The 25,978-nt window shown below is 44.7% G+C and overlaps 1 protein-coding gene across 7 annotated transcripts in view; it reads right to left on the reverse strand.

Moving 5' to 3' along the window:
* KIF16B (kinesin family member 16B) overlaps window positions 1–21,157 on the reverse strand; it is a 253,928-nt gene extending 232,771 nt beyond the window's left edge. For 3 of the 7 annotated variants that reach the window (XM_019549135.1, XM_019549136.1, XM_019549133.1), the window contains exon 1: window positions 21,033–21,149. In XM_019549135.1, coding sequence (XP_019404680.1) covers window positions 21,033–21,079 — 47 coding nt within the window. In that variant the 5' untranslated portion in view covers window positions 21,080–21,149. Of the gene's footprint in view, window positions 1–21,032 lie in introns of all 7 variants that reach the window. The other 4 variants (XM_019549134.1, XM_019549132.1, XM_019549130.1 and 1 more) reach the window with 4 other exon arrangements.
* Between the last annotated feature and the right edge of the window lie 4,821 nt (window positions 21,158–25,978).

The raw sequence follows: 25,978 nt of genomic DNA on the forward strand, positions 1-25,978 counted from the left end.
GAGGGCTTGCAGAAGGGAGAGATACAGCTCCGTGTAGAAACACAAGTAACACAAGCAGCACATTGATAGAATTACCAAGACCCTGGCCCTAATAAATGAGCACACCCCAAAGCAGCTGGCAAATCTGGTAACACCACACACAGAAAGACTTATTAATAGTTGGGTGGTGAGCTGTGTCCTCATAAGGCCACAGTCACTCTTCAGTTAACAACTAATAGCTTTCAAGTTTGCAGGGTTTTTTGGCTACACAGAGGCAACCCCAATTATATCTGTGTTACCAGTGCAGCCAATCTTATCCCTGTAGTTGTTTGTGCTATAGAATGTGTTGGCTACACTGATGCCAGTGTCTATACCAGGGGTGGGCAAAATGAGGCCAGCGTGCTGTGCCAGGCCATTCTATCCAGCTCACAGGGCCCCTAAAAAATTTAAGAAATTAATACTTATCTGCCCCTGGCTGCTTGTCATGTGGCCCTCGACAGCTTGCCAAAACTCAGTAAGCGGCCCTCCACCTGAAATAATTGCTCACCCCTGGTTTATATGCATTTCCTCCTTAAGTCTACATCCTGTTCAGGAGCCAGGGTACAACAGGGAAGCTTTTGCTGAACAATGATTTCAACGAGAAACTACAACAAAGCAGTTGACCAACTTCATACTTAAGCTCCTTCAGTGCTCTGGATAAATATCCTCTAGTCCTTGTGGCTTATCAATGTGTTCCAGGTCAGGGCTGTCCAACTTTAAGCTCCTCGGGGCCACATGCCATGCAAACTGTGCCAGGAGAGTCATGGGCTACATACACAGATATTCACCCCTCACCCCCACTCCTGCTCCACAAAACCACACCCCCCACAACCACAACTGTACCATGTCTCACTGCTGCACTGGTACCTCCCCCACCCACTACTGCACCACACGTACAATCCCAGCCCCACCCCACCACATGGGCACAGGTACAGTCTCCTCACTACACATGGCCCCAGTTCACCCCCCCTGTGAACACAGCCCTGATCTTCACCCCCCTTCTTACAGATGGCCCTTCATTTTCAATATGCTTAAATAATTTCAGATCTGTCATTTATAATTATTTGCTCCTCTTAGCCCCACTAATTTCCATCCTGTATTTGACCTGACAGAGTCTGTAATCTTCCCTACATAGCTCTTTGAATTAATCAGTCCTTCCCATGTAGTTTATGATGTTATTATACAACTGTCCAACTGGCAGCCTGCAGGCCAGATGCACCCCCCCCTCCCGAGGGGTTAAACTGCAGCCCCTGGGCTCCCAGTCTGGGTGTCACTCCCCTCCATTGCTCTCCTGCGTCTGCTGCCTGAATCTTTGGGCTCCCCCTCCCTCCCCCAGCTTCTGCTTCCTGCCCCTGCCTCTGCCCTAGGGGGCATGTGGCCCATGCTAAGTGTATCCAGGGGGCCTGCATCCTCCAGCCACTCAAAAATTGGATAACTTTGCATTATACCACTGATTTTCACCTATTCACCACATGTAAACAATTTCTGTGCTAAAAAGATAATTGTATTATCACATTCTACTTCACCTCTGAAATTATGGACATTCCCTCTTCGAATAGTTGTATTTTTTTCTTATCCTAAGAAGAACTTTCTAAACTAGAGGACCAGGGAAAGTAGTTATGAGATGGGTTTGTTCTACTATGTTCTTATATGCCATCTTCAGAGATCATGTATTAGATGTTGACAGACTATAACCTGCTTGCAATATATACCACTCATTTATGGCATAGAGCAGGGACAGGCAACCCCCATCACAGGTACAAAGGCTTTTGCCTGGCACATGTGCCTCCGGGCAGATGGTAGGGAAGGGGCCAGGGCTACACGGCAACAGCAAGGATCGGGCTCCTCAGGGTTCCCCTGTCATCCATCCCTGGCACACCAACATCTCACAAGTTGCAGTTGTGGGTGTTTTCGGCACTCTGCCCAAAAATGTTGCCGACCCCTGGCATAGTGTATGGCAGGAGCGTCAAAAGTGAAGCTCGTGAGCCAGATCCTGTCATCTCATCTGTGCTACTGATGATGAGCCTTGAATTGAACTCACATGTCACACACAGCCTGCAGTGGACTAGACCCACAAGGCTGGAACCAGCACACATGCTGGATGCAAGGCACGAGGCTAGATCCTGCAAGCATGTGGGGCTAGTTTCAGCACATGCTGCATGTGGTGCATGGGGCTAGGTCCACCTGGCACACTGAATCTGGCATGTGTGGCCAGTCTGTGGCCCCTGAGTCCCAATTTGACACCCCTGGAATATGGCATTACAAGTACAGTACTAGCTAGTTCCCAACACAATTCAACTGTTACAGGTCTTCTACCTTCTTCATTTATTCTGCGACTGTATTTTGTCTTTCCAGTTAAATAATGTAAACAGTTAAAAACTCTTAAATCAGTGCTTTCTTGGAACACAGAATCTTCTTTCTGAGCTGATTTGTAAGGTTATATCCTCTTTCACCTGTTTCCCTACCTACATTACATATAAAAAGTCTGATTTAAAAAGGCAGCCAAATTTAGTTGGCACTTCAAAAAAACAATACAAGATTAAAAAATCGCAAATCTACAGAAAAACCAACACTTTCTCAGTTTATCAACTCTTAAGGCTAGGGTCTTTTCTTCATAAAGCAGTTCTCTGGGGCTTCTGGGTATTACTGGGATACAACTACTGAACAACTGGAACGTTAGCACACCAATGATTTTAGCTGCTTACACTTCCCTCCACTGCCCTGTTTCCAGAAAGAGTAAAGCTCTGAAAAAGCTCAGTGGCTGTACAAAGCAGGAGTCTGCCCTACTAACTTAATCAGTTAAATTTTCTGTAATCCCATCATTTCAAAGAATCAGGCTTCAGAGAAATTAGTTCAAGAACTTAGTTGTAGAAATGTGTTACACTATTAATAGGTTTGAAATACGCATTTTAAGATTGTGACCCAAATCTCAAATTAGTCTTAAATTTCTTTTAATTAAGACTATATTTGAAATTAGCAGGTCACCTTTCCCCCTCTATCTACATTCCAACAAGGGTCACTGCCTTATTCCTGGGGTGGTAACAGAAAGTATGTGGGGAAAGTAGAGGTTTCAGTCTACTTTTATTAGACACCCAACTTCCTAAATAATGCTACTGATTAAAAACAAACAAAAACCCTTGAATACATGCACTAACATTTATAATGCTTTTAAACAGGAATGATTACATAATAAATTGTTTTGAATTTTCAGTTGACATCCCTGGTTTAAAACATGGCCTACAAGCTAGATTTAAGGGCTACAAACTGGACACCAGAAGTTGGAGGCAGGCGCTGCATGGCTAAGGTGAGGGGCCTGCCTCTGAATCCAAAACCCGTGAGCCCAAGTAGACATTGCAATCGGTGGCAGGAGACCAAATGAGGGCTGACAACCCCAGTAACCCTCCAGTCACTTTGCCTGTCACCACCACTATGGCCCCAGCTCCTCAGGCACTTGTCCCACCACTGCTGCCACCATGCCCTGTGCTGGACCTGGAGCTGGAACCAGCACTGTGTGTCCCGTGTTCTGAAGTACTACCATGTTCCCATGCTCTGTGCTAGAGACCGCCAGAGCCAGTACCCCATGCTGCCACCGCATGTCCTGTGCTAGAGCTGGAGCCAGCACTGTGCCACCTGCTCCATGCCAGAGACACGGCTGCCACCCACTGCGTATTCCATGCCAAGGCCACAGCCCTAGCATGAAACGTGCCGGCGGCAGCAGCTCCAGCTCCAGCATGGGGCATACAGCAGGAGCTGAAGCTGGAGCTTCAGCATGTGGCACACAGCACGGGGCACATGGCACAGCAAGGGTTAAAGCTGCCACCACCAAAGCCACCCTGTGCCCTGGCCTGAATCTGACCCACAAACAGCCCTGAGGTCCAGATCTGGCCCAAAGCAGGAGGCGAGTATGAAACTGTTTTAAACAGTTTTGCTTGAAAAAAATTCTAAAACATAAACTTAGCTAATTCTCCTCCACATATACCCACACTGCCACTTTGCTGAAGCCACAATGGAACTACAAGCTCTGTGTTTTTCAGTGCTACTACAAGAGTGGGGAAAACAGGGCAGTCATTATAATAACCTTTTTTGCTTGGAAAACATGAAGCATTTGCATCAAAAATTCAGGGAAATGAGTTTGTGTAACTGGAGACTACACAAGAACATCTTGTACAGTCATTTTATCCAGTTTAATTCTCAGTCCCAGCCAGTCAATTAAAAGGATGCAACATCTAAGCAATAAGCCTAAGAACTTCATTCTGCATCGTTCAAATAAAAAAGGCAAGATCTTCTTTCGGAAGGCCTCACATTCACACTCTAAAATAGTGAGTAGTTTTTAAAAATGCCCTATGCATGTGTGCAAGTCAAAAAAAGGAAGCTACCTATATGGTTATTTTGTTGTAGTGCCACATCCCTGTTCATGTAATATTGTTTCCTACAGTTAGTTGTGACTTTTTTCCCAAAGAGTTACAGATCTCCCCAATCACTGGGCCACTAGCATTTCTTTTCAAAGACTATTCCACAGCCCAAAAGTTCTTATTTAGTAGAATTTTTTAGATATAGTTTAATTTTCCATTATGGATTTTATCACATTATTCCTAGCAATGTTAAAGTGCTATAATTAAATTAATTCTTCTGTATTCACACTCTTCAAATAGTTTTTCAATTTGTGTACCAAATCTTCATTGCCTATGAAAATATATTTATAAAAAGCAGCACATATATTTATAAAAAAGGAACCACCAGGTATCGCAAGGACGCATGCGGAGTGGATCACGGCTTTGTACTGGGCCCCAACTTTGCACTGTCATGATCCTGGCCTTGGCCTCAGCCTTGCCTGCCTGTCCTGTACTAGATGCCCATTTGTGGCCCCATCCCATCTGCCCAGCCAACAGTGACCTGCCCACTGTGGTCCCTCCCTGCCCACCCATTCCATCAGATGCCTTGATGGCAGATGCAGGGCAGTCAGGCCAGGGACTGGTTAGGATCAGATGATGTCTCCCCACATCCCAACCTGCTGTGCTGGGCGACATAAACAGCCATGACAGGAGGGACTGAGGCCGGGTCAGCAATTCCCTCTTCCCGAACCTGAACAGCTTACCAAAACTCCTTAAGTGGCCTCCAGCCCAAATAATTGTCCAGCCCGGAAACACACTACATACATAACATTTTCTTCATCCACCCAAGTAGTTACTTTGTCAAAGAAGGAAATCAGGCTTGTTTGACACTATTTGTTTTTCATAAATCCATACTAGCTGCTTATGACCAGCCTTTCCTCCTCCAGATGTTTGCAAATGGCCTTCCCTAGGATATGTTCCAGTAACTTCCCAGGTATTTTCCATTTATGGAAAGCAAAACTGCATTGCACTGTTCTCTGGGTACATCACTTTGGCAAGGTCAAAACCACGCATGTTAGTGCTTGTCAGATGAGAGAGAAAGAAGACAGTGCATGAACTACATCAACCACCCTCCTTCTTGACCCCAGTTCCAGCTTGTTACAGACCTACTGATACTCCTTGCTTTGAAGCCCAGTGACAGCGAAGCCTTACTTTCATAGCCCACTTTCCTTGGGACAATCAACTGTTGCTTCTCTAATTCTCAGCCTTCTATCCTACTTCATGTTCTCCTTGGCTTCAGTCCAACTTCCCACTGCAAACCCCACCCTCACCACCACCACCCCGGCCATTTCTTGATGCAGCCCATTAAAGTCTGTGAATAAATTTTACCTTGAATATAGTAAATATCTCTTTGAAAGGGATTTAAACACTTTAAAGTTACAGACTATATTAATTGTGTTTACAACATTTCATGCATAGCATTTCATAAACATGAATTAAAATGCTGATTGTAAAAATCAATTGTGCTTTTAATTTAGAATGCCGAAAACAAGCTGTTTTCTCTATAAATGAATGTTTACTGGAGTTAAGTAGAATGTTCTTAGAGAGGCAGCTGACAAGGCAGAAATTCACTTTATACAAGCAACAAAAAGAAAGGTTCACCCAAATGTCCTGTTTACAAAATTGCTCCTTTCTCATTTTTGAAATTCTTGTGTTACATTGAAATCCATGAATTTCAGTAAAAAACAACAACATTATTTGTAGTTAGCAAGAGCAACACATTTAATAGTTATTCAGTGTGGGATTTCTTTAAATAAAAACAAATAATTATAAGAAAATCAACCCCAAATACCAAGAGATAGTTTGAAAGGACTCTAAATTCCCATAATCTGACCTAATCCAAAATCAGTATAATCTTTAAAGGGAACTGCTTATGAGTTTATTTAAAGCCAATTTGTTAGCCTGGTGTGTGAGAAAGGGACTAAGCTAAAATGCAACTAGTTTCCCTACTTATCAAAAATTGCTTCCTTAATTCAAAGAATTCTGCTTTCCCAACTTGTACAATGTAAGCACTTCTGTCTACGGACCAGATTTAAGGTAATTACTGGCATCATAAATTTGCTTTAGCAAATTACAGAATATTTCTTTCCATTTGAGAGGTGCTCAAATCTTCTGTTCATTTTAAAAGGAAAAAAAAGGGAAAAAAAGCCTGTTTGGCACCTTCCTATTTTACACTGCCAGCTTGTAGATCTAAACAAATCACAGTGAATTATGAGTCATTATTTAGTATCACTTCTAAAAGTGATGTTAGCTTCCAGTATAAACAAATGGTAGGAGGGCAATATGTTTAAATCACAGCTTGTAGCATTAGGCTGCACTGTCCCTGCACACCATCTCCCAAATAGACAAGTGCTAGCCATGCACAGATTATCTTCCAACCCAGAAGCAGACTAGCTGGGCTAACATTCAGTACACTGCTGTCAGGTCTCAAGCATAGAAATTCCTCCATTACCACATTTAACTGAACTTCTGGTTGTATGAAAACAGAAGGCTAATGCCTAGCTTCCTGATGATACATGGGAGTTCTCCAAATTTTACCTCTACGTTTCCATCCAGCTCTGTACAGAGTATAAAGTTTGCTCTGACCAAGAGAAAAACTTAGAGCAAAATGTGGCAAACATTGTGCATACCAAGAGACAGGTACCAAATTTCAAAAAGCAACTAAGGAAGAACTAGAGGACTTTACAGTGGCTCATCTATATATACATATAAATATGACTTGATATAATTAACAAACAATACAAGTGCATAAAGTACAAATCAGAAAACAGAAAAGAACTCTACCAGAACAGCTTTGGTACATTTTACCTATAATTCATATAACTAATTACAACTGCAAAGTACAATTAAGCTCAGAAAATGAATCAGAGGCTGAAACACAGCTGATGAAACAACTCTTCTGAGCTCCTTCCTCCCACCTTCTACCCAAATCTGTTTCTAAAGCAAAACTGTGCCACGGCTCATTAAATAAAGTTGATACATACTTGTGGATGTAAAACAGTGGAAGGCAGATGAACTGAATTCAGACTGTTTAGTTTGTACAAGATCTACACTCAAGTCAAACCAACCCAGGAACACACAGATTTTTAATATGTTCAGATACAAGTTTTTGACCAAACCTAATAAAACAGGTTGTGAACAGCAGGTTGAAAGCAACATATCAGAAGCTGAAAGCAGACTGAAGAGAGACCAGTGCCCGCACAGTTAAACCATGGACTCATAAATACTCTTCCTCTGACAAATGTATCTGCCTTACTGTACATATGGAAAACTTTCTGCTTACAAAGTAAATTACAAAGGGCAACCTCATTATAATAAATTCCTAGTGTTAACAATCTTAACAGCAGAAATAATTTTTTATAAGAATGATGCAGAAAACTGACAAACATTATTACAGCAAACACCCCCTTTATATGAACTTTTTTCTCCCAGTTCTATGGAGATTCATTATAATGAGGCTGTACTGTTTGTGCTTTGTAATTATTGCATAATACATTCTCCCGCCCCCCTCTGCCCATGCTTTCCTTTTTCTCTTGAAAAGAAACGGAAGACAACCAAACATAATCCTGGCTACGCACCCAGCTTAAATGGCTGACATAAGTAAAACTGACCCAAACAGGCTTAACAATAATCCGTACTCAGACAGGGAGGTCAGAAAGTGTGAGAAACCAGCATTGCAGTCCATGCTCCAGCAAGAGGAATGTTCTGCTTTTTCCAAGCTTTGAGTTACCTTGGTCTTATTGTACTTGATCTGTCTTTTAAATCAGAGTTGTCCATCTTTTAAGCAGGTGGGAGACATGCCACATGGGCCACACTAGCAGGGGCTGCTCTAGTGGGTGCCCTGGGGCAACGCACCACATGCCTTCTCCCCCCATCTACATCCCGCCTCCCCTTAAAACTCCCCAAATATGAGTTATCCCACTGAATCACACCTCTGAGGCATCCTAGTCATGGGCTCCGCCAGGGTAGCGCTGCAGGTTGTGCAGTGCTGTACAACCCAGTCTATTGCAAGCTGCCCAGCTCCCTGGGGTGGAAGAAAGGAAGCCCGAGGGAACAGGGGACCCAGGCAACCTGTACAACAAGAGCAATGGGGAAAGCAATGCCCAGATGGGAACGCCTGGGGGTGGCACTTTAACTCCTTCTGGGTCACAAGTGTCCTGATGTAGTTCTCACAAAATACAAAGTAGTTAAAAGAAAGTGGGTGTAAGAGACGTTATAAAAACAACCAAGCTGTTGTTGTTTTACATGGTGAAAATATTTCCCTTAATCTGATGCTTAATTTGAAGTTGTTACTTTTAAAGACAAACATGGTATTCTTTCTAAACTGTACGGTGGTATGTACAACAATTTTGCAATGGTAGCATTATGTAACTGAGACAATGCATGCTGAACATAGGGAAGAAAGAAACTCAGATCTACTGAAATGACCAAAACCCCCAACTTTATGCCTGATAGCTTGTGGATATGACCTGCAATTTTGAATTATTAATATTAAAACAGTATATATTAGTTAAGCCAAAACCTAAAGTCACCAAACAGCCTTTTTCTAAGACACAGGGCAACAAAAAGGGTTTAAGGGCTGGGGGACATGATTTATGAGGAAAGACTGGGGGAAACTGGGCTCATTTAGTCTAAAGAGGAAACTGAGATAAGACTTAATAGCAGCCTTCAACTACCTGAAGTGGGGTTTGAGAGAGGATGGAGCTAGACTGTTCTCAGTGCTGGCAGATGACAGAACAAGGAGCAATGGTCTCAAGTTGCAGCAGGAGAAGTTTAGGTTAGTTATTAGGAAAAACTCTCTCAGTAGGAGGGAAGTAAAGCACTGAAACAGGTTACCCAGAGAAGTGGTAGAAGTTCTATCCTTGCAGGGTTTCAAAACCTAGCTAGACAGACAAAGTTTTGGCTGGGATGAGCTAGTTGGGGCTGGTCCTGTTTTGAGCAGGGGGTTGGACTAGATGACCTCCTGAGGTCCCTTCCAACCCTAACTTTCTATGATTCTATGATCCCTTCACCACTAAAATTTAAAACCTATATAATAAATCAGTTTTACCTTCACAATTGTGAATGACTATATAGTTCCACAGCCTAACCTCTATGATGCATCATCCCTTTAGTTGGTTTGCTCTACAGAGCAGATTTTAAGGACATGCAAAAGACCATAGTTAATAAAATGTAATTTAAAAATAAAACACTGAAATCATATTTTAAATACATTTTTCTTTTTTAATTTAACAACTAACCTGTATTAGGGCATAAACGTTAACGCTTAAGTATTAAGCCATACATATTTGTTGCTGAAGTTTAAAAAAAACCAACATACTCTTGAACTGGGAAAAGCACCTGCAATGAGATTTGTTTAAACACTAAACTTCCTTCTTACAAGAGTAGCTTCTTCTCCAGGTGCCAAGAGAACAATATCTTCATTCTGCTTTATTTAAGTAGTTCAGTTTGAAACTAAGAAACCACCTAAGAGTTGAAAAGGCAAGGAAGCTTTTTTTCCCTCTTCTAATCTATGACCTAGGTGTGAAAAGAGGAGACCTACTTTTCTAGCATCTTAAGAGAGACAGTAACCAGGAACAATCAGTTCAGTTCTTTCACTACAGATAACACATTCTTCATGTAATAAATCCATTTTAATAAGCAAAACACAGAGGAGTGGTGGAACCTTTCTCATGCATCAAACACATTTACGGTCATTTTATTTAACAATCATAATAATGTTGCTTTTATGAATTTTAATTTAACCCCATCATCAAGCAAACCTCAACACAAATCATGAATAAAACAAGTAGTATATATATATTTTTTTTTTTGGTACACGGTGGACATGTCTACACGTGTGCTTTACTACAGGGCTAACTAATTAGCTCCGCAGAAAAGTGTCACTGTTTTCACATGCACCAGCATTAGGGCATGGTAGATCAGTTAATTGCACCTTAAGATAGCTCTGTCGGGACTAGTACTATCTTACACTGCAGTTACTTACTGTGCCAAAGTGCACAGGTAGATGGTGACCAAGGCTGGCTGGGGCATGAGGGTACAAAAGTGTGGGGTCTGCCTGCTGCCCATCCCCTCACTTTAGCACCTTGTGCCCCAGGCAGACCCCCTGCCATCCACCGTTGGCACCCAGAGCTGACTCCCCCCTCCCCCAAAGCACCCTGCCAGCCTGGGGCTACTGTGCCCCAGCTCAAACCGCTGTGGTCCTGGCTGCAACATCTGCATGCATGTCTTGGACCACAGTCTGAGCATCTACATGTGCTACTGAAGCACCATGATAAATTCTGGTGAAAACTGTGCCAGAGTTTATCACATCAACTTAATGGCACATGTAGACGCATCCTGCATGGGCTACTGTGATTCTCCATCCCTCAAAATCAACAGCAAGTTGGACAGACACTTGACTGGAATGGTTTAGTCAGGGATGATCCTGCCTTGAGCAGGGGGCTGACTGGAGGGCTTTAGGATGTACCTTCCAGTTCTACTTTCCTATGATCTTATTCACTATTTTCTACCATAAAAATAAAATCTAAAACTAAAACTTAAAATATAAAACAAAAGAATTAATTGATGTATTTTAAAGGCACACAATTGCTTAAATAAATTGTAGGCGGTGTATAATGAAAAACGGAATGCCCCATTTAGTAAATTGGTTACACTGATAAATAAAGCTTATGAGAAAAATAAAACTGCAAACACAATACAAAATTACAATGCATTTGAATCAAAATTTCCTGTTGATGAAGTAGATCATGACTAAAATCAGCAGTTTCAATAAATCCACCCTGTGAGGAATACAAACATCGAGGAAGAAATTAAAACAACAATTTTTTTTTTTTTTATTTTTTTATTTTTTTACAAACTTGACAGTAGTTTCTAATTCATTTTTAATAATTCAATTTTCACTTCTAATTTCATGATTCACATCTGTATTCAATGTAAAATATTTGTATAATATTTTATAAATATTATAATATTGTATAATTTAATTTAAAACATTTAATTACAATATATTTAAAGCTTGCTGAAGAAAGTATTTGCTGAAGAATCAGCCTTAATACATGCAAGTCAAAACCTTTTTTTCTTCCTCGTCCTACAGGTGTCATTGCTGGACCCATCCTTTAATCTGTCAGAAAGCAATAACTGTAAAGCACCACTCCAAAGCCTTTATGATAAAAGGAGTAATGCATGTGGAACCCATCCGAATAGCAAATTACATCTTCCTTCAGGTCTCCAGTAAGGAAACTGGCCATAGATTCTAAAAATCAGTTAGTTAGAAGGGGCAAATTATGTACACAGACGTGCACACAAAAAACAGACCTCGTGGCAAGGACAGGAAAAGAACTCTAACAGGGGACCTTGATTCAGTGATGCTAGACAGCCTTGTATTACTCAAAGAAAGGGTCCAAGGAGACAGCAGAGATTTGTCAGTGAGAAGAAAAATAGCTTACACCATTCACAGATAACACTACTCATGGTCTGAGAAGTTGCCATTTGGGCCAACACCAAGAGGTTGACTAGTAAATAGGAAACAAGTAAATAAAAATGTCAGAGGAAAAACAGAATCAAACGCCCGAAAAGAGGCTTTGGTGAAGGTTAAAAGGAGACTCTAAGCTGGAGGCCACAAACTGACCACCATTTGTTTTCAATATCCCCTTTCCTTATCACCTCCCAACCAAGTCTTCCAACATACTCAACATTATACTGACATTTTAATGCTCATTTCTACACAAATCATAGCTAACTGTAAAACTAAATGAGACCCAAAATCATTCCATCAGCCAGCATCATACTTCAGCTAACAGTGAACTCCCAGAGAGCTTTGTTCTGTAAAGATGAATAACATGTCTCGTTGTCTCTTCACTAACCAGCTATTACTTTAAAAAAAATTAAGAAACTATTTCTTAACCATTTTATATTGCCATTAAAAACTTGAACCACTCATCTAAAGGTTGTTGTTACAGTGTTGTGTTAGCCAAATCAGCCATCTCCATATCCAGATTTCCATTCACATTTGAAAGGATACACCAGAGGTTCCCAACCACCAGGCTGTGGCCCAGTACCGGGCCATGAAGAGTTGGCTGCCAGGTCATGGCACAAGCCCCCCACGTGGACCCCCATCTGTCCACCTGAGTGAGCAGCAGCCATGTGCTGGGTGGTGGGGCAGCCCCAGGAGGGAGGCAGCCAACTCTGTCTGCCTCATCCCACTCCAGTGCTGGTCCACAGAAAAAAAAAAGTTTGGGAACCACTGTCGCCAGCTTCACCTTTTTGGGGAGAAGGTTACAGAACAGCTCCAGCCCATCTAGATATCTCTGATTAATAAGAGTTCAGGCCCCTCTTCTTGGTCAGATTTACAGCTTGGGGGTGCTCCTGGATCCTCTGCTGTACCTGGATCTTCAAGGGACAACGGCGGCTAGGAGTGCCTTTCAAAACTGCGAACCTTCCTTCAGTTACAAATCTGCCCTCTCCAGCTTCATCCATGCCTTTATCACCTCAAGGTTGGACTACTGCACTGTCTTCTACGTGGGGCTGCCTTTGCAAACCAGCCAGAATCTGCAGCTGGTGCAGACCACAGTGGTCCACCTTCTGATGGAGCTTAGGTACCAGAAGCACAAAACTGCAGTACTCCAGAGTCTGCACTGGCTCCCAACAGCTTTCTAAGAACAATTCAAGGTGCTGGTCTTGATTAATAAGACCCTAAATGATCTGGGCCCTACATACCTAAGGGATGGCCTTCCTCCTTATATCCCATTGTGATCCTTAAGGTCAGCCAAGAACAACCTCCTGCAAGTACCATCAACACACAAAATCTTCTTAGCAAACACTTATAGGAGGCTGTTCTCTGAAGATACCTTGCAGGTCTGGACCTCTCTCCTTCTAGAGACCCTCCAGACCCCAAGCCTGGATATCTTTCAAAAGCAGTGTAAGACTTATCTATCTGGGCATACATTTAGGGGAAAAAATAGACTGGGTTTAGTGGGCTTCTACTGTGTTTTCTCCTCTTCTATAAGCTGTTTCACAGTTTATAAATTTATACTGTTCTCCTGATGTAAGCTACCCAAAGCCTCTGCTGGGAATGCTGGCATATAAATCAAATAAACAAACAAATGCCTCTTGTAGGTGATACAATATTTTTAGAGACTATGGTGGTCCAATGAATTTACCCCATTCAGACCAAATCAAATAAAAGAAAATGATACATACAAACAGAACTCTTAAATTTTGTCATGCATATGATGTAATAGCAAGCTATCCTGGAAAAATAATAAGCTCTTTCCTATTGCATGACTCAGTCCAAAATGCATATGTACATCTTATTATGTATTTAATGATGTTGCTGTGCTAGATAGTGCAACATCTTAAAAACTGAAGCCTTAACAATAAGGATTTTTAAACCATGAAGTAAGCTGCACAATACAATTAAACTTAAAATAAAACATATTTATTAAAGCCACCGATACACAATAGTTTACTAGTTAATAAAAATTATGTTTTTATTTTATGTAGTACAGTTTTTATGGTTTAAAGACAGTACAAACTGGATACAGTGAGACTTCACTCACAAATTTAATTTTTAAAGCCTTTGCTCGTCCACAAAGCACACCTCAATGCTACACAACAACTTAGAAAAAGAAATAAAGAATTTCAGGATACAGCAAAGGGAAACCTACACAAGAAAAATACAGCTATTGAATTTAGAGTATGATTAATACAGAAGAACTAATGGCACTACACTCAAGAGAAGAACAGTTTGACCCTCAAAGGTTTCACAAACTTCAGTGTACTTCTCATTTGATGGATACCTGGAGCAGCCCTAAAAAGATCAATTATATCAAAGAGAAGAGTTCCATTTGCTTTCAGCAGAACCCTAGCTTTACAGAAGCCATCTCCCATCAAAGTACAGAGTAGGCTCAAAACTACAACATGGGATAAGGTCACCATATGATCAGCTTCTTTGCTGATGAAAGTGCTCAGCTTACACTATAAACTTTTAAGGACCAGCTCTGCCATTTATAATGCTAACAAAGTACATCAGACATTCAGAGGGCACTGACGACAGCCACTTCCCTAGTAACATTTCTGATGGCCAAGACCTCTCAAATCAACAAACACACCAAAGTGCACAAAGATAAAGTTGTGGACACTGTTCGTCATTCGAAAGAAGCAGCCATCCAGGCAAAAAATTCAGGTGCCAGGGTTTGCATCCAGTTACTGGAATGATTGGCAGAAAATCTGATCTGTCTACATACATCAGGGTAGTACATAGTAGCTACTGCACAGGCTGTTCTACCATTAACTAGGAAAAAACCCACTGTCTTCCCATAAATAAATTCAAAACTGTTGAAGAGAGGGCACGAATACTTAACCATAGTTTTATGAACTGAATTGCTTATTTGCCTTCCCCTGTGCTCTCTGAACCCTAACATCACTGTGTGCGCAAGCGTAGTTTCTTGACCCTTGCCACAGCCTTATGAGATATTTAGCTGCTCATATCTTTCCCAAATGGACTGACAAGTGATTGATTAGGCAGCGTCCTGTGTATCAATGAACAAGTGCAGTGCCCGGCTACATAAGGAAAACATGCTATTTGTGTGGCTGCAGTTCAACCGTGAGCGTATCTATACCACACACTGCAATGCATGGTTGAGATGCTGTAGGTAGTTTGGGTACAGAAGCAGTACATGGTCAGCAGAATGGCAGTAAATTCTCTAAACAGACTTCTCAACAGGGTAAATGAGCCAATGTGGAGCTCCATGCTGCTCTGACTTCACTGCTTGATATTGAAGCTGGCTTATTTAAAGTTAGATTGACTGCCCCCACACTGCAGTGAAGTCAGCTATGCAGACAAACTCTGTGTATTATAAGATCAGATAAATGTCACAGCCTGGTTAAATAAAAATAATCAAAGGGATGGAAAGAGGCTAGAAACCTTCACTGAGTCCTTACAGATTTTTATGTAATTACATGTATTACATGTAATTACATTTTTACATGTAATTACATGTATTACACTTTTCTAAAGGAAATTAACACCATAGGTCTACCTAGCCTAGTGCACCATTTCCCACATTGATAGAGTGGACAGTAAGATTGCTTATGCATCTTATAAATGCAGAGTGGATGCTTAGTCAGGGCCTATCCTGCCTGCCCTTTCCCACACTCTAGCTTCCAGCATCCAGAGGCCTACTCTGTTCTAATTTGGAGGTTTCACCCTTAACTATCATGTTTAATACCTACGGATGGATTTATTCTCCATGAATTTCTCAGGTCCCCTTTTGAACCTTATCAAATGATCAAAATCCACTATAGCTCATGGAAGTGAGATCTTTTCAAACGTATTTCAACCTCTGGCAGAATAAAATAGGAAGAAAAAATTAAGCCTGTAAGTAGGCAGTTATCTTTTCTTAGGAGGGACCATCAAAACAATCTTGAGAACATTATGCTAGGGTCAAACTGCAGTTACACAGTTTTAAATATTTTTTAAATGAAACAAAAAAGTGCTTGGCTTTAAAAATTGAATATAGCTAGTTTCCTGAATGTCTTCAACTCTGCCTTCCTTCTAGATCTTCACATCTAAATCAGGTTTAAAGATACTAACAGGAGTGACATTTGTTGCACAATCGGACCCCTGAAAGCACACCACAGCTGTGCCGTGACAAAAGTGCACAGCTGCAGAGCACTTTAAAAGTGTCCAATCATGCAACAAATTAACCCTCATCTAATGAGGGTTCAAATGAAGATGCTCCAAAGTGAAGCACCTTCATTAACTTCACTAACTTCCATCAGTCCCTGCATGCAATCAGGGCTAGGCTGATGTAGTCCAGCTCTACCCCTAGTGCTGTCTACAGGATGGGAGCAGGGAGGGAATTCCAGGCTAGGGTTTGCCCAGCCTGAGCTGGAGTGGGAAGGCAGATGGATTGGAGCCCCCTGTTTTGTGTCATCCCCCTCCAGCCCTCTTCCCATCGGGCTCAGCCTGGAACCCAATCCCTTCCCTTCTCCCCTGCCACACCCTGCAGACAGCAGGAGAGTTGGGGGGGAGACAGGAGCTAAAGGAGAGAGGCTGCAGGCAGGCAGCCTTTCTCTGGATCAGCTCCAAAGTGGAGTTTGATTCCCACCCATCCCCAAACAGCAAATATTTGCAGGGGCAGGGGAATCGCTCTAACTCACAGTGCTTTCTGTTAAGTGCCATGAGTTAGATCAGGGAGCTGCACATCTGTCAGTGCTCTCAATATTGCTGAATGGTCTGCGTAACACAGGGGTGGGCAAAATACGACTTGAGCCCATGAAGCCATTCCGTCTGGCCCGTGGGGCCCCTAAAAAAATGTAGAAAATTAGAATTTATCTGTCCTTGGTTCCTCTCAAAGATGACAGGAACCAAGGTCAGAAGGGCCCAGGGGAAGCCCTGGAGAGCTCCTTCAACAGCAGGGCCTCCCTGGCCCTGCCTGCCCAGCTGGAAGGCCCAGGAAGGGCTCCTGGACTGGGACCATGTGGCTGCCCTGGCGCGGGAAGCTCAGGTAAGGAGGAAGGGCAGGGAATGAGCTGGTGCTGAGCATGGGGAAAAGCAGCCCCTCCCCCACCACGTGGTTGTAGCTACCTGCTGCAGCCCGCACGGGGCTGTCCTGAGCAGGCACAGGCAGCCCCACATGGGCTGCAAGCAGCTGCAGCACACAGGGCACAGGGTGGGTGAGGGGACATTTCACCACCCTGCCCCCCACGCTCAGCACCATCTTGTAACCCGCCCCCGCTGCCAGCCTGGACCCTGCACTGGCTCCAGGCTTGCCCATCAGGGCTGTGCCAGCACCTGCAGCCCCCCAGTTGCCACACCAGGCAGTGTTTCCCACCGCCACCTCTGTGCAGCCCAGCACGTGAGCTCCGGGCAGCCAGCAGCAGCAAACACTGCCTGGCACAGCAAGCAGGGGGGCTGCAGCTGTTGCCGCCATGCACAGCCCCGACAGGCAAGCCCAGAGTTGTGCAGGGCCCAGGCTGGCAGCGGGGGCGGGTTACAAGATGGTGCTAAGCACAGGGATGGGGAAGCAGCCCCTTGCCCGCCCCGTGGCTGGCACCCCATGCTGCAGCCGCTCGCAGCCTGTATGGGGCTGTCTGTGCCTGCTCAGGACAGCTCCGCACGGGCTGCAAGCAGCTGCAGCACAGAGCATCAGCTACAGGGGTGGGGGCGAGGGGCCAACTTTCCCCCACATCCAGCACCAGCTCCTTCCTTACCAGCGAGCAGGCGGTTGGGGCTGTGCGCTGCCCCCCACCGTCTGTACCGTGGGGCTGGGGGGCACTAGGAGTGAATGGGTGCATGGGGCCCACACCAGTGTCCTGGGGCCAGTGCTGGCGGGACCCAGAACAGGGTGGCAGGAGTACAGGGTCCCAGCTAAAAGGGGCTCTATGGAGCTGGGCCAGCTCCTGCCTCTCCCTGCTGGTGTAGCCCAGCCTGGCTCCACAGACCCCTGCCAGCCTGTGCCCTGCTCTGGACCCCACCAGTGCTGGCCTTGGGACATTGGTCCCAAGGTGGTGACCAGGGGGTAGGGCACCTGTCAAGGGGTGGGGCTACTCATGTGGCCCTCAACAGCTTGCCACAACTTGATAAGCGGCCCTCTGCCCAAAATAATTGCCCTCCCCTGGTGTAACATCTGAAAGACCCTTTTCCACTCTATCCACCCAGATACAACTCATCCAGGACCACATCACTTTGCATCCAATTAACTGCAACATACTCTTCTAAAACAAAACATTGCTGCAAAGGTAACTACTGCTTTAATTGCAATATTCTTTCCTCTGTCTTTATTCATCAGCTTCCTCTTCTCCAGCACAAACACACCTACTTGTCTTCATTGTCCAGTCCCTTCCCAGTCAAATGGAGAAACAGCAATGCTAATGTAAGAGATACAAAACTGAAGTACTATGGACACATTCCAAGAACAGGAAGAAAAAGCCTACAAAAGAATATAACAGAAGGTTGTGTGCCAGGAAAGAGAAAGATGGATTGACTATGGAAGAGTTGGCAAGAAAACGTAGAAGACTGCAATATGGATTACATACAAATGCAGTGGCAAGACTGACAACAAACAGCCAAGTGGAAAGCATTTTCCATTATGGCACAACTGCTTATGACAAAGATGGCACTTAATCCCACTCTGCTCATCGTTTCTCATGTGCTATCTGGACGGTAATTCCTGACTCAGCTCAATCAACGATGCCTGCTTTTGGTGCTCACTATCTCCCAGGATACCACTGAGACAATAGAGGAGGTCAGTTAATGTCCGCGTAACCACCCTCTTTTGCCACCATATCTGCAAAAATGTGATCATGCTCAAGCATATGTCAGCATTCCCCTTTTTCTACCTCATCTGGTCTATGATTTCATAGATTTCATAGACATCAGGGCTGGAAGGGACCTCAGGAGATCATCGAGTCCAGCCCCCTGCCCAAAGGGCAGGAAGTCAGCTGGGGTCATAGGATCCCAGCAAGATAAGCATACTCGTTTCATATTCTGAATGCCAGCTTTTTGGGACAGGGATATATTTTTTACAAATGCATTTGTACAGTGAGTTGGCACAAGAATGCCCTGACTGGAACACCTGGGGTTTACCACAGTACAATTACTAAATAGCTTTAATAATACTTAGCAAGTCCACAGGACCTTTCATCAGAGAATCTCAAGGCACTTGTCAAACTATAGTTAAGTAAGATGCAACACACCCATGTGGATGAAGTCATTCCTGTTTCACAGATGGGGAAACAGAAGTGCAAAAAAAATTTTTTTAAATTGCTGAGGATCACATATTATGTCAGTAGCCACATCAGGAAAAGAAGCAGAAAACCCCTGCCAGTAGTCCAACCACTCAAATACCTGTCCAAGCACTACTTGAAAAAAGACCTTGCAACTCAGTGCTGTCCTACACCAATTTTTATCCAACATGCACTACTGTTTTCACAAGCAGACTTTTTTCTTAAAGAACATCAGGGGTGCAAGAAAAAATAAAGTGGCACATTTACAGTTTTAAGAACTCTGCAGAAGACAGGGAAAAATGATGCCTGAAATAGATTAAAAGTGAGCATCAGTAGGGGCCTGGCTGGCAGCTTGGACTTTTTCACGTACAAGGCAGTTTCATTGAGAAGGATTGTGTTCCGCTGCTCTGGAAAGATGAAGATCAGAGGATCTCCACCTTTTCCGATTCAAGGCACCCCTCAGTTGGCTCAGGACACCCCTTGCAAACTTCCAGCTCTGAAGTTTTTTTACTCTTTTTTTTTTGACTTCATAAAAAAAAAGCAGAGCAATTCTTCTGCAGCAACAAAGCTCAAGTAACACAACAGCTCAGAACACCTCCAGGACCATGAATTCCTATGGAAAATCCCTGGATTCACCCTACAAAGCAGGGTGCTCACAACACTACCACTAGTAGGTATACCACAACACCCTCAAAAGGCTCTTGAGTCAGTCCCTGCTTGAGCACCATTGATACAAACAGGCAGAAGAGCCAAAAAGAGCACACCCACCTCCGCAGGCCAGCTGGTGACAAATGAAAGCGTCCATGCCTCCTCCTCCTCCAGGCTAAACAAGCCCAGGTCCCTCAGCCTCTCCTCATAAGACATATTCCCCAGCTCTCTAACCATCGTCACTCCCTGCTACTGGAGTATCTCCAGTTTGTCTCTCTCTATATATATATACCTATATATAGATAGATTTTTCTCTATATAAATGTACATCCATCCATATCTATGCCTAATATTAAACACGCACACAAAAATGTAAATATAAACATACATCTATGTAAACACACACACGCTGTGTACGTAGACAGATTATATATAGTTAAATACACAGATATATGTTTATCTGTATGCATATTGGTCAACAATATAGCTATATTAGATCTATTGATCTACTGATCCATCTATACACACACATGTATGTATCTACTAATCTTGATCGATACATCTATAGACACGATATACACTTGTGTGCATAGCTCAATCACGATTAGTAGATATATACACACGGGCGTGCATACTTCTCGATCACGACTGATCTATGTATACACACAATCGCAACTGATATATTTTGTCTAAACATGTGTATCTCTATTGATCTCAACTGATGTCTGCACACAAATGTGTATATAGACAAATAAGTTGCAACTGATAAACATACGCACATACTTGTGTGTACAGACTGAAGGATAGATCAAATATAGCTATATTAGATACAGACAGATGTACATATAGATAGATACCTGTGTATGTAACATATGTATCTAGATCTACTCATATCAATAGATGCATCTCTCTGCAGGTGTGCACACACTTGTGGCCCTGGCTGAGGCACCCAGACATGTTTTCCATCCCTCCCTCTGTCCTGCTCCTGGTCCTGCCCGGGCACCCACCATGCCCAGGTCCAGCAGTCTGTGCTGGGGTAGGGGTTCAAAGCAGACGCCACCCCCTCCTCCCTCTTTGGTTGCGCCCACCCCAAACTTTCACAAGTGCAGTCGGAAGGTTCCAACGCGAGGTGGAGGGTCCCCTCCCTTGGAAGGTTCCAACGCGAGGTGGGGGGGGCGGGGGTCCCCTGCCCTGGGAGGTTCCATGTGACGTATATCGGGGGGGTGACACGCACACACTCACCTGCGGTTCATGGGCCGGAGCCGCACGGCCACCTTTACCGAGGCCATTGCGCGTCCGCCGCCGCCGCCACCTCCCGGCGCGGGGCCGGGGCAGCTCACCCCGCCGGCCTCCGCCCTCTACCCGCCCCCTTCCTGCGCAGCCTAGTCCATGATCCCCCCACAGCCCCGCTCCGCGCCACCACCTCCCGGAGCGCGGGCAGCCCGCTATGGGGGCGCCGCAGGGACAAATCACTGCCGCACGCGTTTGGCCGAGCCACCGCCGGCCCCGCCCACCAAGGATCCCGTCAACCTGTGGGTGGGGGCGGGGCGCTAGGCTGGGCAGGGCGGAGAGGGGTGCTACAGAGAGCCTTTGTTCCCTGCTGAGAAGACGCCCCTGAGGGAACTGAGTAGTCAGCCCCAAGGTCGGTGCTGCCAGCTTGTGTGTGTATATACATATTTTGCATTCTGAAGTGCAGACTTTAAGAACAATGCCAACAATCATGAGAGTTGGCCATACCTCCAGTGGAGCAGTGCTATAGCTGCTTCCAGGCAGAGAGGAGAAAGGGATGTGGGTGATCTCTTTTTATGAGATGGTTTGAGAGAGGTTTTGGTGCACGCAGTGCCCTTCCTCAGGTCTGGGAGAGCAGCAGGGGCATTTAAGTCAAATGCCAGAGGAAACAGTGGCTTGTAAAGCTGCCTAAGGTGGTAGGTCAATGGGAGCCACTTCAACTTAGTGATCCCTGGTAACATCTCTGATGGCCAAGAGCTCACAAATTGACAAAAACACCAGAGAGCACAAAGATAAAGATATGAATGTTGTTTTTGTCACACAAAAGAAGAAAGTCCTAAGAAACAAAGGCTGGCCTATATGATGCATATGGGAGAAGGCAAGTAAGGCTGGAAGGGACCTCATGAGGTCACCGAGTCTAGGCCCTGCCTGCAAGGGGATCATCCCTGATTAAAAAGCATCTCAACTGAGTGTCTGCCCGACCCGCTCTTGAAAACTTCCAAGGATATGTAAATATATGTCAGATAACTATGTAAATACAAAACAAAGTAAGGGAAAAGGTCCAATACAAGATTCCACCAAAAAGAAAAAAAAGTCCTTGCTTCTCACATTTCCTAGACCCACACAGCAATGCTGCAACCCTGCCGTGATGTCTAGGCTGGGAGGCAACAGGGGGCTAGTGCTGAACTGGAGGAAGCAGAGCCACATCCATGCAGAGGCATGCTCTGCCTCTCAGCACTGCCTGAATGTAACCTAATGGTACTGAGTAGGTCTGCTGAGAGATGCAGCGGATCATCCTGGAAGCACTGCCCTATGAATGTGCTGGGCTCCATTCTAGAGGTAACCCATGGCCATTCATGAATTCATGACAGAAGTGGGGTGCACAGCAGCTCCTCTAATCTTTTGTGTTCCCTCACGTGCCCCTCCCCCTCACTGCCGATTGGCAGAGATGCCCCACTGCTCCCTCCTGATCACCAAGGAAGCAAAAACCACGGTTTTAAACATGGCGTGGTTTTTGCCTCCCCAACGGCAAACAACGTGGAGTGGTTTTTGCCTTACCAACAACAAGCATCCGGGCCACCGGGGCATCTCAGCCAATGAGTGGCGGGCGGCAAAAAAGCATCATATTTAAAACCATCCTCCATGCTGATCAGGAGCGAGCTGCAAGCGTGGCCCCCCCACCAATCAGTGGTGGAGGTCACACAGGGGGGACCTGCAAGATTAAAGGAGCTGTTACACACCCTACTTCGCAGGAGGCTTTCCTAATTGCAGGATGTCACAGGGAGGAACAGAAGATAAGACCCTGAAGAGCCAAGGGGGAGCCCCGAGGGCAGAAACCCTCAGAAGAAAACAAAAAGAAAAGAAAAGAAAAACTTTTTACCTGCAGCAGGATCTGCAGCAGAGCCGGAGATGGAGGTGGGACCCACATGGCTCGTTAGCTGCATCTTTATACAACTGCGGCCAGCTGATAAGGGCAGCTGCGGGAGCCGGCAGGGAGGGATTAAAGGAGCAGCTGGCAAAGAGGGAGGGGGGAGACCCGCAGGAGCACCAGCAGAAAAGTCTCTCCCAGAGCCACCACAGGGGTCAAAAATGCAGGAAACTGCCTTTCGAAGCACGGCAGCAGTGCAGGAAGCGAGGGATCAGAGGCACCTCATCCAGACCAGGGGCCTGGATTAGAAGACTGGGAAGAGCAGGAGGAGCTTGATGCCTGGGGTTACCACCAAAGAGCTGGAAGGGCCAGCAGATGCCAAAACGCCAGACCAGGTGTGACCACTGTGGGCTCAGGAGGGCTCAAGGAGGCGCCCCAGGTGGAGGATGAAGGGCATAAGCAGCATGAGTGGCTGCAGAAGATGGGCCCCAGCAGTATAGAGCTGCTCTGACAGGGGACGTGGGGAAGGTGTACCAAGAAGGACCACTGAGGATCCAGCAAACCCATAGGCTGGCGAAGAGTGGAGAGGAGGACACAGTAGCCTGCAGTCTAGCCCAGACCCAGTTTAGGGCTAGCTAGGGACCTCAGGCACCTGGGGCCTGTTTTTGTAGGGCAGGCCATGGGAGCAGGCAGAAAAGGGGGCAGAGGGCCTCTCTTAGTATCTTTCTATTTCTTTGTTGGTATTTTTTTTTTGTTTATGTTTCCCACTTTTGGAGGGGTTGCAAGGCAAGGTATATGGAGTCCAAGTGTTGTTTAAACCTAAAGGGGGTTTACAGCCTCAGACGAGGCTAGACAGCCATGAGACGCAGTGGATGGAGTTAGGGTTGATCCAGCAGACCTACAGCCCGTCTCTGCAAGCGTACGCGGAGCCTCAACAGTCAGGGAACTGGCCGAAGGACATCAGGAACTCGTCAAGGCGGGGTGTAAGGGCAAGGTAGAGGGCAGGTGGAGCCTCGCAGAAGATCACCAGACAGACATCCCATAGTCGAGAGACCTCCAGTAGTCGGACATGCACCACAGGAACAAGATTCAAAGTCGTGGCAGGCAAGATTGGGGAAAGGCTATACCAGGAGACACCCACTCAGCAGAACATCGGCGCGGACAGACAAACACCACCGAACATCCGGGCCCAAGCAGCATGTGACCGGATGTTCAAGCCCAGCCGGGCACACAGGGGAAAACCACTTTTCTGGCAGGGGGGTAGTACTCTGACCAAAATAATGCCTCCCACTTTCACTTCCAGTGGGAAGATGTTGGCTATATGCTGACTCTATGGAAATGGGATATTCCTTCCTAACTTGCTCTCACAGCCATACAGCTGAGGGTAAGTGAAACTCAGGGACATCCAAATCCCAAGCCTCTGCGCTGGGGCCTGCACCTAGGATTGCTGCCAAAGGATTTGGAAGCATCTGAAGCCAGGCAGGGGTGGAGGATATTTTCTGGTAGCAGGGGCACATATGGTTCCTGAATGACTCATGGATTTGAAGCTGATTTGGCTTGGAACACAGTTTTTTTAAGGAAAAAAGCACTTCTACCATGAATTTGGTACCCATGGCACTTCCATATGGCACTATGCTGAAACACCTTAGTTCTGTTTCTCAGCAAACTGTGGCAAGTACTGGCATAACAATGGCTTAAAGTACTGTGAGAACACATTTGTTAGTATTGGCCCCAACAAATGTTTGCTACATACTATAGGAATACAGCAACCAGAACTGGAAGTGCTGCAAACTGCTGCTAGTCCCCAAGGTGCATGGATTGCTAGGGGCTGTGTTACATATTTTGTTTGCTGAAAACTGGCACTGTAACTCCTCTGCCATTTGTTGTCTGTGTTTTAATAACATCACAAAGAACTCAGCAGCATCACAAACATAAGCAAAACTACAGGGCAGATATAATCCCAGGAAGGCCAAATCCTGCAAGGGATTAAATTAAAACTATGACAATCACCATAGGAGAATTATAATACTGCAGAGTTAAAAAGTACTAGTTTAAGGTCTGATCCATCTCTTTGCTTTAAGGCACAATAGATCTGGCCTTTAAAACATTAATTTGTGGAAACAGTCTTGAAAGTGAGTGAATGAAGAAAGCTTCCAACCGGCTCCCAGTGTGGATGATGAGGAATTTCCATCTAACTCAGTGTCACCAATTTTTGGTAGTTTATTGGAAAAATTATGCTCCTTGGCAGTTGCCACAGGCAGGTTTACAAAACATGGGGGAAAAAGTTCCAAAAGATTTCAGCTTTGCACAAAATTCAGCACACTAGAGCTGTTGTAGGTACTACCATAACATAAATAAAAAAGAATTATTAACAGTAGATCAAAGCTAACACCCAGACCACACAAAGGAAAAATGGGACCCTGCTGGAATTGAGGAGCTGTGATGTCAGGACTGGAGTGTGAAACTGGACACTGATTTTACTGGCTTGTTTTTAAATGCTGACTATTTGGTTTCAAGGCTTACTTTCCCGTTCAGAGGATTTAGAGAGGTATCTCATCAGTGCATGTAAAAATTAATTACTTAATTTTCTCTCACACATAAAAGAAAATTGACTCATTTTATAGTAGCAGAATAAATCAGTGAAGTTCTCACTGCTTTGGATTTGCAACTTTAAATCTGCCTGACTGCCAATACAATAAAACAGGGTGTATTGGTGTATTAATTTATAGACCAAAGTTATCACAAACTTGAAGGCAAAAAAGTTTTTTCAAGATACTAAGTTTGATCAGTGATTCTTAGCCAAAGTATTAGGGCACCCTGGCATATTATGAGATCCTTTTAAGGGTGTTGCAAGGTGCTGTGCAGAATTAGCAGGGTTAGGTATGCAGATATCTATGTAGCAAAACCCCCAGGTTTTTCTTTTCTTTTTTTAACTTAAAAATGCATTCCCTCCTGTAGCAAAGACGCCCCTCTGCCTATGCTAACGTGTCCCTTCTTGCCTGCCAGGTCTCCGCTGGTATGTCCGATTCCCACTTTCCACGTTGCACGCCCCGAGCTCGCCTGCCACGACTTTGATGATATTCCTCTGGTT

Source organism: Crocodylus porosus, unplaced genomic scaffold (assembly GCF_001723895.1).
Source record: "Crocodylus porosus isolate Cpor-Errol unplaced genomic scaffold, CroPor_comp1, whole genome shotgun sequence".
NCBI lineage: Eukaryota > Metazoa > Chordata > Crocodylia > Crocodylidae > Crocodylus > Crocodylus porosus.